Below are 14,970 nucleotides of genomic sequence, written 5' to 3'. Positions count from 1 at the left end.
CCAGCATCCATATGATCACCAGCAATAATGGTTTTCACCTCTCAGTACCTGGATAATAAGGGGGAAAGATTTGATACATCCACTATTCTGCCACCACCCTGCATCAAGTTGCAATGGAGAGCAGCCACTGGAGAAGCGAAAATGTCTTAAAGTAATAACAGGTGGTAGACCCGGTGGGAGATATTGCGGCAGATTCAGAGGCAGATAGACTACTTCCTCCGTTAACAAAAACTTCGTGATGGAATTTTGAGGGGCTGATTTGGGCAAAAACTGCCCTGAAATGAGTCACAATCACTTTATTGGCCTTCCCTGGCATGCCATGACAGAGGTACGATGCAAGGAAAGCGACCTTTCACAACAAGCCGAGCGGAATCGATGGTTGCGCTGTGGAAACATAGGTGACGACAGTCATGGCGAGCGAAACTGAAATGCCACTTCTCCGAGGGGATATTGCGCTGCTTGGCCTCTCTACCACTTTGGCACTGAGTACGTCGGAGAGTGATAGAGAGCGATAAAACGGAGCAGCGAGCCCACACAATGAGCGAGTGAACAAGGAGCTGCTCCGATCGCACGGCTCAATGAAAACAATTCTGAACTGAAGTAACACGTTGGTTCTCGTTCAACCTGGGCAAAGCCCAGATTCGAATGCTGATGACCATGCATTCTTTCAGAAGTCTGCAGTCAGATGCGAGTCTCGTGGCTAAAGAAAGTCGACTGGACTTGCTAGCCGCTGCCGTTCAGTGCTGGTATCCATTAGAGAAAATGGAATCAGTTCAGCTGTGCCTTTACTCCTCGTTTCGCGGAGTTCTGGAGAGCGAAGATGAAACCAGGGAGTTGTAAAATATTTTTCACGACTCCCTGGTGGAAACGAGTAATCGCCATCGCGGCGGATCACGCAGCTTGAAAGCAAACTTACTTGAACGGCGGCGACATCAAGCGGAGTGTGATCAAAGAAGCCGAGGCAAGGCTGAAACGAGCTGAACAACGACTCGAGAGAGATGACGACTCGCGTACAGCAGATGACGACTCGTATGCAGCAGATGACGACAGCGACGCAGGTCAAAAATGAATCGAGCGAAAGCGACGCAAACTGAACTCTCTGCTCATTCCGCCAACAGTTTCTCTTGTAAAAGCGCTGTACATAGGCTGAATCACCGTCGTCCAGTAATTTGCACTCGATACAAACTGTTCTTGACCTGTTCTAAGCGTTTTCATATCCATCAAAATCCATCACGAAGTTTTTGTTAACGGAGGAAGTATGTGGATTCCTTCCTTCAAGTTTAACAATTTACAGCCATTCTTCCTTTTCTGTCTCAAACCAAGATCATTACATCCCTTTCATAAGCATCATTATCAGCATAATAAAGCAATTATTGGAGCATTATTGCTAGCATTATACAAAAGTTTTCGTAGCTTTATCCGCTGGACCCAAGACGTACACATGTTCAAATTACTATGACGCAATGAGAACTGGTAAAGGGCGCCAGGTTTTCACTTTGGGTTGGGTTTCACCGAGCGCAATTGTATGTGGTACATACATAGTAACTCCTCCAACAACATGGTCTTTTATTTCCGCTCCTATAACCATGTCTTGTCGTTGATGTTGCTGATGTCGTTATCGTTTTTGGAATCTTTCATTTTTTATCTTCACAATTACCTGTGGCCACAGAGAGCAGAAGGAACACAGATACGGAATCAAAAACAATATGTAAAAAACACTGCATTCTAAAACGCAACTATACCAATTAAGAGTTTATGGAGTGCAGCGGTGTGGTATAATGAGGCTATAGTTACGATAAGCAATGCGAGAACTTACATACTGAAGAGATAAAGATACGCAGGCTTTGAAATCATATCTGTGGTTGATTTACGATATAGGGAAGCTGGGGAGTCTCTTAACCTTCTTGTGCGTTTTGTGGGTACCTCAAAGATTCGGAAGAACCTGAGGGTGCGAATGAGTTGGATTCGGAGTAGATGGATTGCAGGAATGTGTGATCGTGCACATCTATGGTGCAGGCTGTGTTCAAAAATGAATTGGCAGAGATTATGGCAGCTGCTAAATGAGGGCCATTTGAGCCGGTGCAGCAGCACGGAGTGATTACTATGCTCAAAGAGGGGGTGCATATAGAGACGCGTGGCACACCCCAGGGCGCGCTCAAGCCGGTCCTTGAGTTCAAAGGACGATCAGAGAGGATTGCACTTTTGAAATATAAAAACTTTTAAAAAGTGATAGAAAAGGGATTATTCGAACTAGTTTTCGTACAACACTCATCAAGAATCAACGTTGCTCTAAAGAACAAGGCGAATGAAAGATAGAACAAGTCAGTCTTGGTGCAACTGTGAGGTTTGTATCGTTCAGTGCGACGGCTGGTGGTCAGGGAGCAGAGCGGTTGGTGTGATGGAAATGATGGATTTTCAGTACATGCCAGGTCTTCAGACACTGTGTTGCTGTTGCTACAGCTGAGTGGAGATGCTCTTCCGTGTCTAGAAATAGTTCATGAACAGCAACGGCAGCAACAATGCTAAGCAATTGACATGATGCAAAACAAACTAAAAAGGAAAGGAGAAATACATGTAAGAGAAAACTTTAAAAAACGGATGGAAAAAGGATTAAGAACTCCGATGGTGAGCCAAGGAAATCAAATTTTGTAACAGGGAAATTGTGGGCCCGAGTTATGCGAAACTGACAATGAGTACTGAGACGATCCGACGCTAGTCTTGATCTGTCTCATTTAGATTTTGTCCACTATCGTTGTTAAAAGAGGAAAATTGTGGGTGCACATCCAGTACATTTGTATATTTGCGTGCTTCTCTCTCTCTCTCTCTATCTCTTTCTCTCTCTCTTTCTCTTTTTCTCTCTCCGACTCTCTCTCTCTCTCTCTCTCTCCCTCTCTCTCTCTCGCTCTCTCTCTCTCTCTCTCTCCCCTCTCTCTCTCTCTCTCTCTCTCTCTCTCTCTCTCTCTCTCTCTCTCTCTCTCTCTCTCTCTCTCTCTCTCTCTCTCTCTCTCTCTCTCTCTCTCTCTCTCTCTCTCGCTCTCTCTCTCTCTCTCTCTCTAAAAAACAAAACAGTTGGGGAGTAGAGCTGAGTGACAAGCCTCAGCAAGGGACATCAGACGAAATACACATGCTGATTGGTGCAGACTAAATCAACGCGATACTGCACAGCAAGGAAGACGTTAATGGTGATACTGTGTGGAACAGAGAAAGTCCTCGGTCTGAAATGGAAATCCAGTGATGAGTCCGATAGACCACCTGTTTGGACACGGCGATCCCTCCTAAGTGTGTTGCGTCAGTGTTTGATCCGCTAGGTCTAGCAGCACCTACAGTTGTGCCGGTAAAGATGCTGCTATAGCAAGCCTGGAAATTCGGTGGCGACTGGGATAATAAGTTGCCTGATGGCATCGCAGCCGCATGTGCGCAATGGCGGGGAGACTTGGCTGAAGTGGTAGGCATTGACATACCACGTTGGTTTTGCTGCAATCTTGACACGCCTATTGTGCTTTATGCCTTCGCGGACGCCAGTGAGAAAGCGTTTCGATGCTCTTTGTATGCAGTCATCAATGGACAGTCACACTTGGTATATTTGCCAAGGCCAAAGTGGCAACGGTGTCTCCACCCACGTTAGCCCGCCTTGAGTTACATGCAGTATGTCTAGCGGCTTGCTATGCTGAGTTTGTGGTGAAGCAGCTGCGTGTGACCTTCACGCAAGTCTATGGCTGGACTGACAGTCTCACTACCGTTCATTGAATCAGTAATCCATCGTACAAATGGAAAACATTAAGGTGAAGCAGCTGCGTGTGACCTTCACGCAAGTCTATGGCTGGACTGACAGTCTCACTACCGTTCATTGAATCAGTAATCCATCGTACAAATGGAAAACATTTGTGGTGAACCACGTCTGTCAAGACCAAGAGATATCGAAGAAGTTCGGCATTGTGTGGAACCATTGCCCGGGCCTTCACAACCCGGCAGATTTTCCGTCACGTGGGAGTAATGCACAGCAGATCCGTAGTCCGTTCCTGTTGGGCAGGCCAACCTGGATCACGGAGCCGAATGACTGGCCCACCGCATCCTCAACCGCTGGTACTGATGAGTCCAGTGTAGAAGTGCGAGTGTCAGCCACCACCTGTAGTCGAGAATCTCTGATAATGAATGGTGGCTCCGATTCAGTAAGTGGTCGAGGGCACAGGGCATGGCGACTCGGATGTTGCAGTGGAAGCACACTGAGCCTCGTGCTGAACTATTTTGCAGCTGACAACGTATTGTACTGCATCGTTCAAGCCAAATGTTTCGCTGAGGATCTTGAGCTGATCAAGCAAGGTCAACCATTGAAGCCTGGGTCGAAGGTGGATCATCTTGCACCGTTTTTGGATGAGCATGGGCTGCTCAGAGCCGGAGGGATGACTCCACTACAGCGAGTTGGCGTATGGAGCCAAGCACCCAGTTCTAATAAGCAAACATCATCTGACCGAGTAGCTGTTGGAGAAAACGCATGTCGAAAGCATGTACCAAGGTGTAGAAGGGGTCTTCTTGTACATCCGTCAGAAATTCTGGATTATCGGCGGTCGACGAGCGCTACGCAACATTACTCAGTGATGTGTTATATGCCGCCGCTACAAGGCTAAGTCTGCCCGCCGCTGCCAACAGACCGAATTGTTCAAGAGAGGCCGTTCGCAACTACCGGCATCGACTATGCTGGTCCGTTGTACGTTCGACGTGGTGAGTCAACTCCGAAGGTATTGATAGCATTGTTTGCGTGTGCCACCACCAGAGCAGTTCAACACTGTATTACCCATGGGTACATGGACGCTGAAAAGTTATAATTCCAGACAAGAAAAGTACTTCCTGCTTTCTATGCCGGGGTTTCCAGCATAATCCGACTTCAAGTGGGTGAAGATTTGTTCCATTTATGTACAAGAAAAGATTCGAATGAGTATGATTCGGATATACCTGGGATTGGTGAATGAGTGTTTTAAATAGGTATTTTGAGGTCTAGACAATCTCCTGATGATCAAAATATATGCAGCAACTTCTTGAGAATCCAATATGCTATGATGTTCTGATGTGCATTTGTGTGCTTTCGATAATACGTGTATACACCCAATCACTGCTGCAGCATGCAATTGCTTGAATCACGGTCAGTGTACTGAAGATGGCACCTGCAACTGCCGGAAAGGATTCCACGGAGACAAGTGTCAGCATAGTAAGTGAAGTGAATACGCATGCTTCTTAGGGCGCGTTTGGTTGGTATGAAGTAGAAGAGGATTCACCAGAACAGCGTGTTTGGTTGGGACTGCACCTGTTCTGGGTCGACCAGAACATGTTCTGCTTGCTCCGGCCTCGAGGCGGAGCAGACCCTAGCAGTTTCACTCTTTCACAGTAAAACCTGGCAGGAACATCGATTTTGGTCCCAAATGATCACGTGCATACGTTTTTTGGGGTATAACTCGTTGTACCGTACAAATTGACCATGGTGACCCATAAACATTTTGAAGAATGCACCAAGTTTGGCACATTTTTCACAAAAATGTGCTCTGTTTCTTGAGTACCGTTTGCTTGGCATGAGGCTACTCCATGTGCTTCAGCTGTTCGATCCTGTTCTAGTTTGTACTGACCAAACACACCCTTTACTGTTAGTGTAACATGAGTATGTCCAATACTCAATCCCTCTCTTGAAAATTTGAAATGAGCGAGTCGTTGTTTCGCAAAAACTACTGTCAGTAGTATGACCCCCAACATGTAATATTATTTGTCCCTACTTAGCAGAATAACACAGTAGTTGCGAGTATTTCCCGAACTAGGCTGCAAGCAAGACTACAATCATGCGTACCAGGTGTACTACGTTTGGTTTTGCAAGAGTGTAGGCGTGCATTGTTTTATGTCTGGTCAATAGAATACTCGTATTCGTTCGAATAACGGCTACTTCCTCCGTTAACAAAAACTTCGTGATGGATTTTGATGGATATGAAAACGCTTAGAACAGGTCAAGAACAGTTTGTATCGACTGCAAATCACTGGACGAAGGTGATTCAGCCTATGTACAGCGTCTTTACAAGAGAAACTGTTAGCGGAATGAGCAGAGAGTTCAGTTTGCGTCGCTTTCGCTCGATTCATGTTTGACCTGCGTCGCTTTCGCTCGATTCATTTTTGACCTGCGTCGCTGTCGTCATCTGCTGCACGCGAGTTGTCATCTGCTGTACGCGAGTCGTCATCTCTCTAGACTAGAGTCGTTGTTCAGCTCCTTTCAGCCTTGCCTCAGCTTCTTTGATCACACTCCGCTGACCTTGATGTCGCCGTCGTTCAGGTAAGTTGGCTTTCAAGCTACATGATCCGCCGCGATGGCGATTACTCGTTTCCACCCGGGAGTCGTGAAAAATATTTTACGACCCCCTGGTTTCATCTTCGCTCTCCAGAACTCCGCGAAACGAGGAGTAAAGGCACAGTCAGACTGATTCCATTTTCTCTAATGGATACCAGCACTGAACGGCAGCGGCTAGCAAGTCCAGTCGACTTTCTTTAGCCACGAGACTCGCATTGGACTGCAGACTTCTGAAAGAATGCATGGTCATCAGCATTCGAATCTGGACTTTGCGCAGGTTGAACAAGAACTTGAGTTCAGAATTGTTTTCATTGAGCCGTGCGATCGGAGCAGCTCCTTGTTCACTCGCTCATTGTGTGGGCTCGCTGCTCCGTTTTATCGCTCTCTATCACTCTCCAACTTACTCAGCGCTAAAGTGGTAGAGAGGCCAAGCAGCGCAATATCCCCTCGGAGAAGTGGTATTTCAGTTTCGCTCGCCATGACTGTCATCACCTATGTTTCCACAGCGCAACCATCGATTCCGCTCGGCTTGTTGTGAAAGGTCGCTTTCATTGCATTGTACCTCTGTCATGGCATGCCAGGGAAGGCCAAGAAAGTGATTGCGACTTATTTCACGGCAGTTTGTGCCCAAATCAGCCCCTCAAAATTCCATCACGAAGTTTTTGTTAACGGAGGAAGTAGTTTTCTCAAATAGTACTCGAGTCGATGATTATGGCACACAGTTCACCCATACCGCTTTTTTGCTACAGATGCTGCTGTGAAATGTTAAAATTTTGAATGGTCGCACTAAAATACTGCCTTTATGATCCATAATTTTCTCAAATCTAGACTGCTCATTATACTCCGATTATGCCTTGAATGTCCAAACCTTGGGTCAAGGTGGGGGGGGGGGTGTAAATTATGCTCGGGTGCGCATTATACTCCGACAAATGGGGTATGTACTTGAAATGGACCACGGTATCCCTAGGCAGGAAGTATATAATTATCTTGTTAAGTGTGTTGCAACTGTGCTCTACTGTATCTGAATATGTTTTGCATATGTACTGTATTCTGTTCAGCTTTCAAAACGAACTGCCTGGGTACAGACAAGGCAGTGTACACCTGGACGGCTCTCGCCAGCTTGCCGTGTTATCCACACCTCGACGAGGGCAGCTGCCAGAACAAGACGAACTATACGAACGCCCGCCAGATGTGCAGAAGAAGAGGCTACGACTTGGTTGACTTTCATGCCTTCGCCATCCTAAAGCTTGGCGTGCGCTACTGCATGGAAGCATTGCTCAACGAGATGATAGCGAGCAGTTACAGCAGCCCTATCACAATATGGACATCGTTCAAGAGGAAAGACCAGTATACCATTTACAAGCAGGGCAAGAACGACTTAAGAGAAGAATTACATGATAGACATGGAACAAGCCATCATGATGTCATCTGCGAAGGTAGGCCATTGCATTGTGATCAAAGAAACGTGTGAGAGAGATGCTGAGTAGCCAGCAATGAATGGATAGGGTCGAAAATGATTTTGAAGAGATTAGAGGACTGAAACAGAGAGGCGGCAGCAATAGTGAGTACAATCTGGGTTTCCCACTGTAGGCCTGCAGATATTGCCCGATATCTGTACCTGGCTATGTTAAGGGGGTAAAAATATACCGCTGACCTTTATATTTGATAGGGTTTTATTGAGCACGGCATAAAATAATAGATTTTGGGTCACTCTTTATTCAGATTTATTGCATTATTTTTATTGTACATCTTCTCTACCCAAGACTGTATGTGACCTTGTCTTGCAGCCAAGTGGGTCCACATCAACGACTCAGTATACGCCGCTGCAACACCAGCACTCACAACCAATATCACTGAGCAGTTTGCAGAGGAGGCATGTCGGCAGTACGGACTTCACCTCATAACCGAGGACTGGCTGCAAACACATCACAGTGTATTATTTCGAGAGCCCTGGCTAAAGAAGTTGGCTATTCTTCATAAGCCTCGGAACGCACCTTTCCACGTGAAACCAATCCGGGTGAACGGCCGCTCCCTTTACAGAACCGTAACATTTAGACAGCCAAAAAGTCTGATGTATCAAAACACCACAAGCACTATGCGTGCCCGAATCCTCTGTGTCAGTAAGTGAGAGGATAATAATATCCAGTGCCAACATGTCCTGTTCCAACCTGTCCTATCCCAATTATGTCCTGTTCACCAACATGTCCCGTCTCAACATGTCCTGTTCACCAACATGTCCTGTTCACCAACATGTTCTGTCTCAACATGTCCTGTGCATCAAACTGTCCTGTCCCAACATGTCCTTGCAGCACAGTTAGTGCTGTTACTCTCTCCCCCTGGCCCCCCCCCCCGCATATCATTGCATTTATGGCGCATGCCCCGGATTGATTGTACTTGTACCTAACAAAGAAACCTACTTTGACTGTGATCTTTTGTTGGAGCATGTAATTATTCAAGTACAGAAAGAATACTGTTCCATAAGGTGACATAGCAATTTGGCGACGAAGATGTCTCTGACGAAGTTTGACTTTTTTGGATTAGGCTGTGTTTACATGAGGCGTTTCAACCCGCGTTGAGTTCGACCCGGTTCAGATTTCAACCCGCCATGTGCACACAATGAATGGCGCGTTTACATGACGCATTGCGCTTGACCAGGGTTGAAATTTCGCCCCGGGTTGATTGCAACCTGGGTCAACGATATCGTACTACATACTTCTGTGCGTATCTCGTGCCAGGTTTGAACAGCACTGCACATGCAAATTCCGTGGGGAAAGGACTCACGTGACCATACAGGACACTAGAAGTGGAATTTTGGCGGCATATCAGTATTTGACCCGGGTCAACTGTCTTCATGTAGACGCTCACCTATTTTGTCTATCGTACAGACTTTCAATCCGGACTGAACTCGACACGGGTTGAAATTTCTCATGTAAACACAGCCTTAGCCATCATTTTGGGTTTTCCACATTCTATTGTCAGATTCTGTAAGAGTGCAGTGCAATTGACTTTTTGCCTTCTTTTTTTGCACAGAGTTCTGTGAGAACGGTGTTCTTGCGCCAAACCTGATGACTTGTATGTGTAACCGTACCACATCATACGGAGAATATTGTGAAAAGGGTAAGACAGCCAGTCGTTAAGTTCTTTGTGTGTGTGTTTGTGTGTGTGTGTGTGTGTGTGTGTGTGTGTGTGTGTGTGTGTGTGTGTGTGTGTGTGTGTGTGTGTGTGTGTGTGTGTGTGTGATGCTGTGAAGTCGGCTGCCGTCGATGTGGCTGGGGAGGTGGTTGGCCGAGACAAGCGGCGTGTACTGGACTCGTTTTGTGATAGTGCCCCGGCACTGGAGCCCCTACTAGCATCACGTAATCGGCTATACGACCTGTGGCTCAGAACTGGCCATCATAATGACCACAGGGCTTTCAAGGAGGCTCGTGGCCAGGCTCGGGCTGGTATAAGGCAGGCAAAGACCACCTGGTTAATGAAAAAGCGGCGGTGTTGCAACGGGGACGTTTCAGCGGCAATCATGTGTGGTCTGCCATCCGAGATATGCAGCGCTGTTTTGGTGGGCTGAAGCCAATATCTGTACAGGCTATCCGCAACACTCGGGGAGACGTCTGTGGATCTGTGCAAGAGCAGAGGGGCACATGGCACAGGCATTTCTCGGGTGCTTTGAATGTCTGCATTACTTACGATGCAGAGGTATTCCAGCAAATTCCCCAGCGGGAGATCATGCCCTCGCGAACGCAGCCACTGTCGGGAGAGGAGTTGACCCATTCTCTGAGACATCTGAAGAACGGCAAGGCTGGTGGCATGTCCCAGATCGTGCCCGAACTGTTGAAGGTCGGTGTGCCCGTCCTCCACCCGCTCCTTCTTGACCTGCTTCAATCTGTCTGGTCGGAGGGTTACGTACCGCATGACTGGCGTGATGCAGTGCTCATCCCCATACGAGGGCGACCTCGATGCGACAACTGGCGAGGAATTGCATTGCTGGAGGTTGTGGGAAAGCTAGCTGCTAGGGTTGTGCAGAATCGGGTGCAAGTGCTCTCTGAGGATGAGCTACCGGAGTTGCAGTGTGGGTTCCTGCGAAACCGTGGTTGTGCTGATGCCATCTTCTCTGTCCGCCAACTGATAGAGAAATCATATGAGCATTATCGAAGCTGTTTTGTGTCTTTGTGGACCTCCGCGAAGCATACGACTCTGTGCCTCGTGAGGCTCTGTGGCAGGCATTGCTTCGGCTCGGTGGGCCCCCTTAGGCTGTGGCTCTCGTGAAGTCGTGCCATATGGACATACGGCATCTGTTTGTGTTGCTGGTGGTTGTACCGATCCGATCTCTGTAAAAAATGGTTTGCGGCAGGGGTGTGTCATGGCTCCTGTGCTGTTGAACCTGTATTTCGGATTGGTGATGGAGCGCGGCAAAGGTCTGTTCTCAGGGAGCGCGGCATTGAGTCTGGTATGGATTTCAGCTTCTTTATTGATGGGCAATTGTTTCCCCGTGCAGCTGGGCGACGTTGACAGTCTCACACTGGTCATGCTGATGATTTTGAGTTTACCGATGACGGCGTCCTACTCGCAACAACTCGTGCTGCAGCCGAGCTCTCCCTATCCGCCTTCCGTGATGTGGCATCCAACTTTGGCCTCACGGTCAGCATGACGAAGACTAAGCTACTGGTCGCAGGTGATGGAGTCGCCGCCACTAATTGTTCCGGTCTGGCAGTTGGCAATGAAAGGGTTGAAGCTGTTACCTCCTTCCCCTATCTTGGATCTGTCATAACTAAGGATTCGCGAGCTCATGCCGATGTCCAGAGCCGCTTTGCGAAGGGTGCAAGGGCCTTTGGCTGTCTTCGGCGGATTTTGCATGATCAGAGCCTGAACCTGCCTACTCGACGGCATTTGTACGTGGGGTGTGTTCTCACCACAGTTTGTATGGCTCAGAGTGTTGGACCCCATTGAAGTCGGATTTGAACAAGCTGGACAGGTTCCATCACGCCAACCTACGGTCAATCCTTGGCATTTCGCGCGGCCGCCAGTGGGAGCAACACATCACATCGGAGCAGCTACGCGCACAGTGTGGTGACCCTACTCCACTGTCGTGCATGGTACAGCAGAGACGCTTGGAGTGGCTTGGGCACCTAGCTCGGCTTGATAACAATCGGTTACCCAAGCAGTTGCTCTTCACTCATCTGCCACGAACCCGCCCGTTTTGCGGCCCCCGACATCGCTGGAAGGGCGCTGTCTGGCCTGATCTGACTGTGGCCGGTGTGCACAATTGGTTCGAATCGGCCAACGATCGCGGAGAGTGGCGTGATATTGTGTCGGCAGCAGCGGGGGTGAAGGAGCCTGCCCCGAAGGCAATTGTGTGCCACGTTTGCGACCGCCTGTTTCGTCGTCGCGCTGACATGGCCCGGCACAAGTGCACAGCAGTCCAAAAGCTCCCCGTACCACAACAGCCTGGGTGAGTGCAGTGTCCTGCCTGCAGTGGATGGCTCCGGAGCAGCGGTGGGCTTGCAGTGCGTAAGTGTCAAGAGAGTGACAACTGTGATGACCGACCGCCAAGTGGTGCTCCTTCTGTTGCCGAGGTCCCGGTATGTACAGCCTGACAGCGTACTTTTAAGTCTACTGCTGGCCTCAAGCGCCATCGCTGTGGACCCCGCCCGAATCGCCCTACAGTGACTGATCGCCAGCACTTTGAACATCATTGCCGAGTCTGTAATCGACGCCAGTGTCGGAGGCGACAGGACCTGGAGCGCCATTTGAAGCACTGCCTACCTCTTCCCTAACCTCTCTGACAGTACCTCCCTTCGGGAGCGCCGTGGCCATTTCTGGCAGCTGTCAATAGTAGTGTGTGTGTGTGTGTGTGTGTGTGTGTGTGTGTGCGTTTCCCGTAAGTGCATGTGGGAAATTCTCCGGAAGGCGGGCGTACCTGACAAGCTGGTTACCATTATCAGCTCATTTCATACCTCTATGTCTGCAAACCTGTCGATCCCGGGCATCGAGGCCGAGCCTATTGACGTGCAAAATGGCCTTCGACAAGGTTGTTGTATGGCCCCAGTATTGTTCAATATATTCATGTGGGCAGTATTCCAGCTGTGGCAGCGTGAGGTTGCGGACATGCCTGAGATTGGACTTCCTGTCTCCTCTAACTCTGGACCGTCTCTCCTTTTCAAACGCCAGAAGACTGACACAATCAACATCCATCGTGACTGTCACTTCGCAGACGATTCGGCACTTATTGCTACAACTCGCCATGGTGCCACACTTGCGCTCAGCCGGTTCATGGACGTCGCAACTCGCTGCGGCCGACTATGTAATGCGTGCGGGAGATGGTTCTTGAGTGCTGGCGGGCTAGCTTCGCATAAGTGTCTCTCCAACTCGGTTGCTGAAGTGGCGTCGGTCTCGGCTGTGGCATCGGCAGACTCGGTCCGGAAACAGCGGGTTGCCCTGCCCTGCTGCAGAGCGCATTGTCTCGGCTGCGGTCGCTGCTGCAAGTCATCCCGTGGTTTCGACCTGCATAGCTGTGCTAATTTCCTGTCCAGCAAGTAGAGCGGCGTTTCTGGATCCAACGCTGAACTCAGTGCTGTCGACCCCTGCCCAGGGGACACGTGACCATTTGATGGCAGTGTTACCATGGACCAAGGTGTGCGTTTGTGTGTGTGTTTGCGGTTGTGTGTGTGCGTTTTTGTATGTGTGTTTATGTGTGTGTGTGTGTTTGTGTGTGTGTGTTTGCGTTTGTGTGTGTGCGTTTGTGTGTGTGTGTGTGTGTGTGTGTGTGTGTGTGTGTGTGTGTGTGTGTGTGTGTGTGTGTGCGTGTGTGTGCGTGTGTGTGTGTGTGTGTGCGCTTGTGTGTGTGCGTTTGTGTGTGTGTGTGTGTGTGTGTGTGTGTGTGTGTGTGTGTGTGTGTGTGTGTGTGTGTGTATGCGTGTGTGTGTGTGTGTGAGCACGCGCGTGTTTAAAAATCTGGGAGCACTCACTTTAGAGAAGGGAAAGTACACTAACCAGACAGCAGGGAAACAGCAGAGATCTGATAGATATAACCAGTCCTAATAGCTAGATGGAGTGTGTTTTGGCTGGTGTGTGTGTCTGCTGCCATTTGACACACCACATAATGTATTTCATTGAGAATCCTTACAATAAAATCAGAACTTGAAAAGCTACCGTATCAGAAGCCCCCTCTTTAATTATACCCCCCCCCCCCCTCCCTCCCTCCCTGCAATGACCGTTTGAAATAAAGCGAAGCCTCTCCAACAGAAATGAGAACCACTTTTCACGAAGCATGGTCAGAGGCCAGGCATTGCCATGTTCGATATGATCAAATGTATCATCACTTGCATGTACTGTAAATGTTCTGTTGTGGACATTGAAATCCTATGAGATGACTGTGGCCGGCGCCCTTGCTGCTTTTAGTGCGTACACGTACTGTAGTTTGCGTACACACTGTTTAGAATGGACCAGCAGTGCTCACGGCTGCAAGTTCAGTGCCCCCGTGGCCGCTTGACTTCCCAGCAGATTTCAATCTCCGCTACAGTATATATCCAGGTGCACACTGTTCGTACAAACTGATCCCAGGCCAAGTTGCTTTGAAAATCTAAAGTTTAGGTTTGAATAACAGTATGCAGTGGAACAATAAATGGTAGTTTCCTTGCCCAATGCAGAAGCAACTTTCCATATGTAGAGTGTAAACTCGCCCGCTAACGTAAAGTTGCTCAGAGCGGACCAATATTTTATAAAGTGTTCCTACATGCTCAAATCAATCTCTCCAATGTCACTCAAATATTGACCTGGAAACTTTGTGTGGTCAAATTTCTGTATTTCCACTGCTCGTTGCCGCTAACATCCCATGCATTATCTCTGTGTCACGTCTTGGTTGTGCGTTTGTGATGGCTGCTGCAGAGTGCAAGTGTTTGAACCAGGGTCAGTGTGACGACAAGGGTAAATGCATCTGCCCGAAGCGATTCACAGGAAGCCATTGCCAAGAAGGTACGTACAACTGGAGCGTGTACGCGCTACGCTTGCGGTTCATGCGTCCCCAAACGCGCGCTCAAGCTTTCACAAAGAACAGCAATCCGAGTCGTATTTAGCGCGTTCGACAACTTCGAGTACTAATTTGTTGACCCCGCCAGTCAATGTGACTGGCATGTACGCTAATACAGGTCCTCCCTCATTATAACGAGTCCATTTAGTACATAAATCCCGTTAGTAAATAGAAATCTGAAATCCCCTGGCGAAACGTGGTCTATACAACTGTTTACAGGTCCGGTTACAACATAATCCGTTAGTACATAAAATCCGTTATAACGACCCTTTGCCCAGGTCCCTGGATTGCCAAACCCTCAGTATAAGATAGTATCACTCCCTTAGTGTTGACTCACATAGATTTTTGCCATACCTAAGCAGTCAAATATTCCTGCATATTTCACTCCTTAGGGCTATATTGACTGCTTATATTTGACTGCTTAGGGGTTGCGCAGTTGAACGGTGCCTAGTGCAGCATTGTCACTGCATGAGTAGGTTGTGCAATCATAAAACCGGGATTCATGAGGTTATCGTTCTGGAATTTGAAATACGGACTGTTTGTCGTGATAAATCTAATATTGACTTCGTACTTGGTCAGTATAGGAAATAGAACCTCGTAAAAGACCTCGGCATCGCCTTGGTCTTTT

At 48.4% G+C, this 14,970-nt stretch overlaps 1 protein-coding gene across 1 annotated transcript in view; it reads left to right on the top strand.

The window, feature by feature from the left end:
- The first annotated feature begins 4,794 nt into the window (after positions 1–4,794).
- Positions 4,795–14,970, top strand: part of LOC135821645 (uncharacterized) — a 60,962-nt gene continuing 50,786 nt past the window's right edge. The window contains exons 1-6 of the mRNA XM_065334644.1: positions 4,795–4,798; positions 5,117–5,203; positions 7,378–7,755; positions 8,107–8,439; positions 9,350–9,436; positions 14,201–14,287. Coding sequence (XP_065190716.1) covers positions 4,795–4,798; positions 5,117–5,203; positions 7,378–7,755; positions 8,107–8,439; positions 9,350–9,436; positions 14,201–14,287 — 976 coding nt within the window. The remainder of the gene's footprint in view (positions 4,799–5,116; positions 5,204–7,377; positions 7,756–8,106; positions 8,440–9,349; positions 9,437–14,200; positions 14,288–14,970) is intronic.

Source organism: Sycon ciliatum, chromosome 7 (assembly GCF_964019385.1).
Source record: "Sycon ciliatum chromosome 7, ocSycCili1.1, whole genome shotgun sequence".
NCBI classification, from domain to species: domain Eukaryota; kingdom Metazoa; phylum Porifera; class Calcarea; order Leucosolenida; family Sycettidae; genus Sycon; species Sycon ciliatum.
This window is presented reverse-complemented; position numbering and strand designations above follow the sequence as displayed.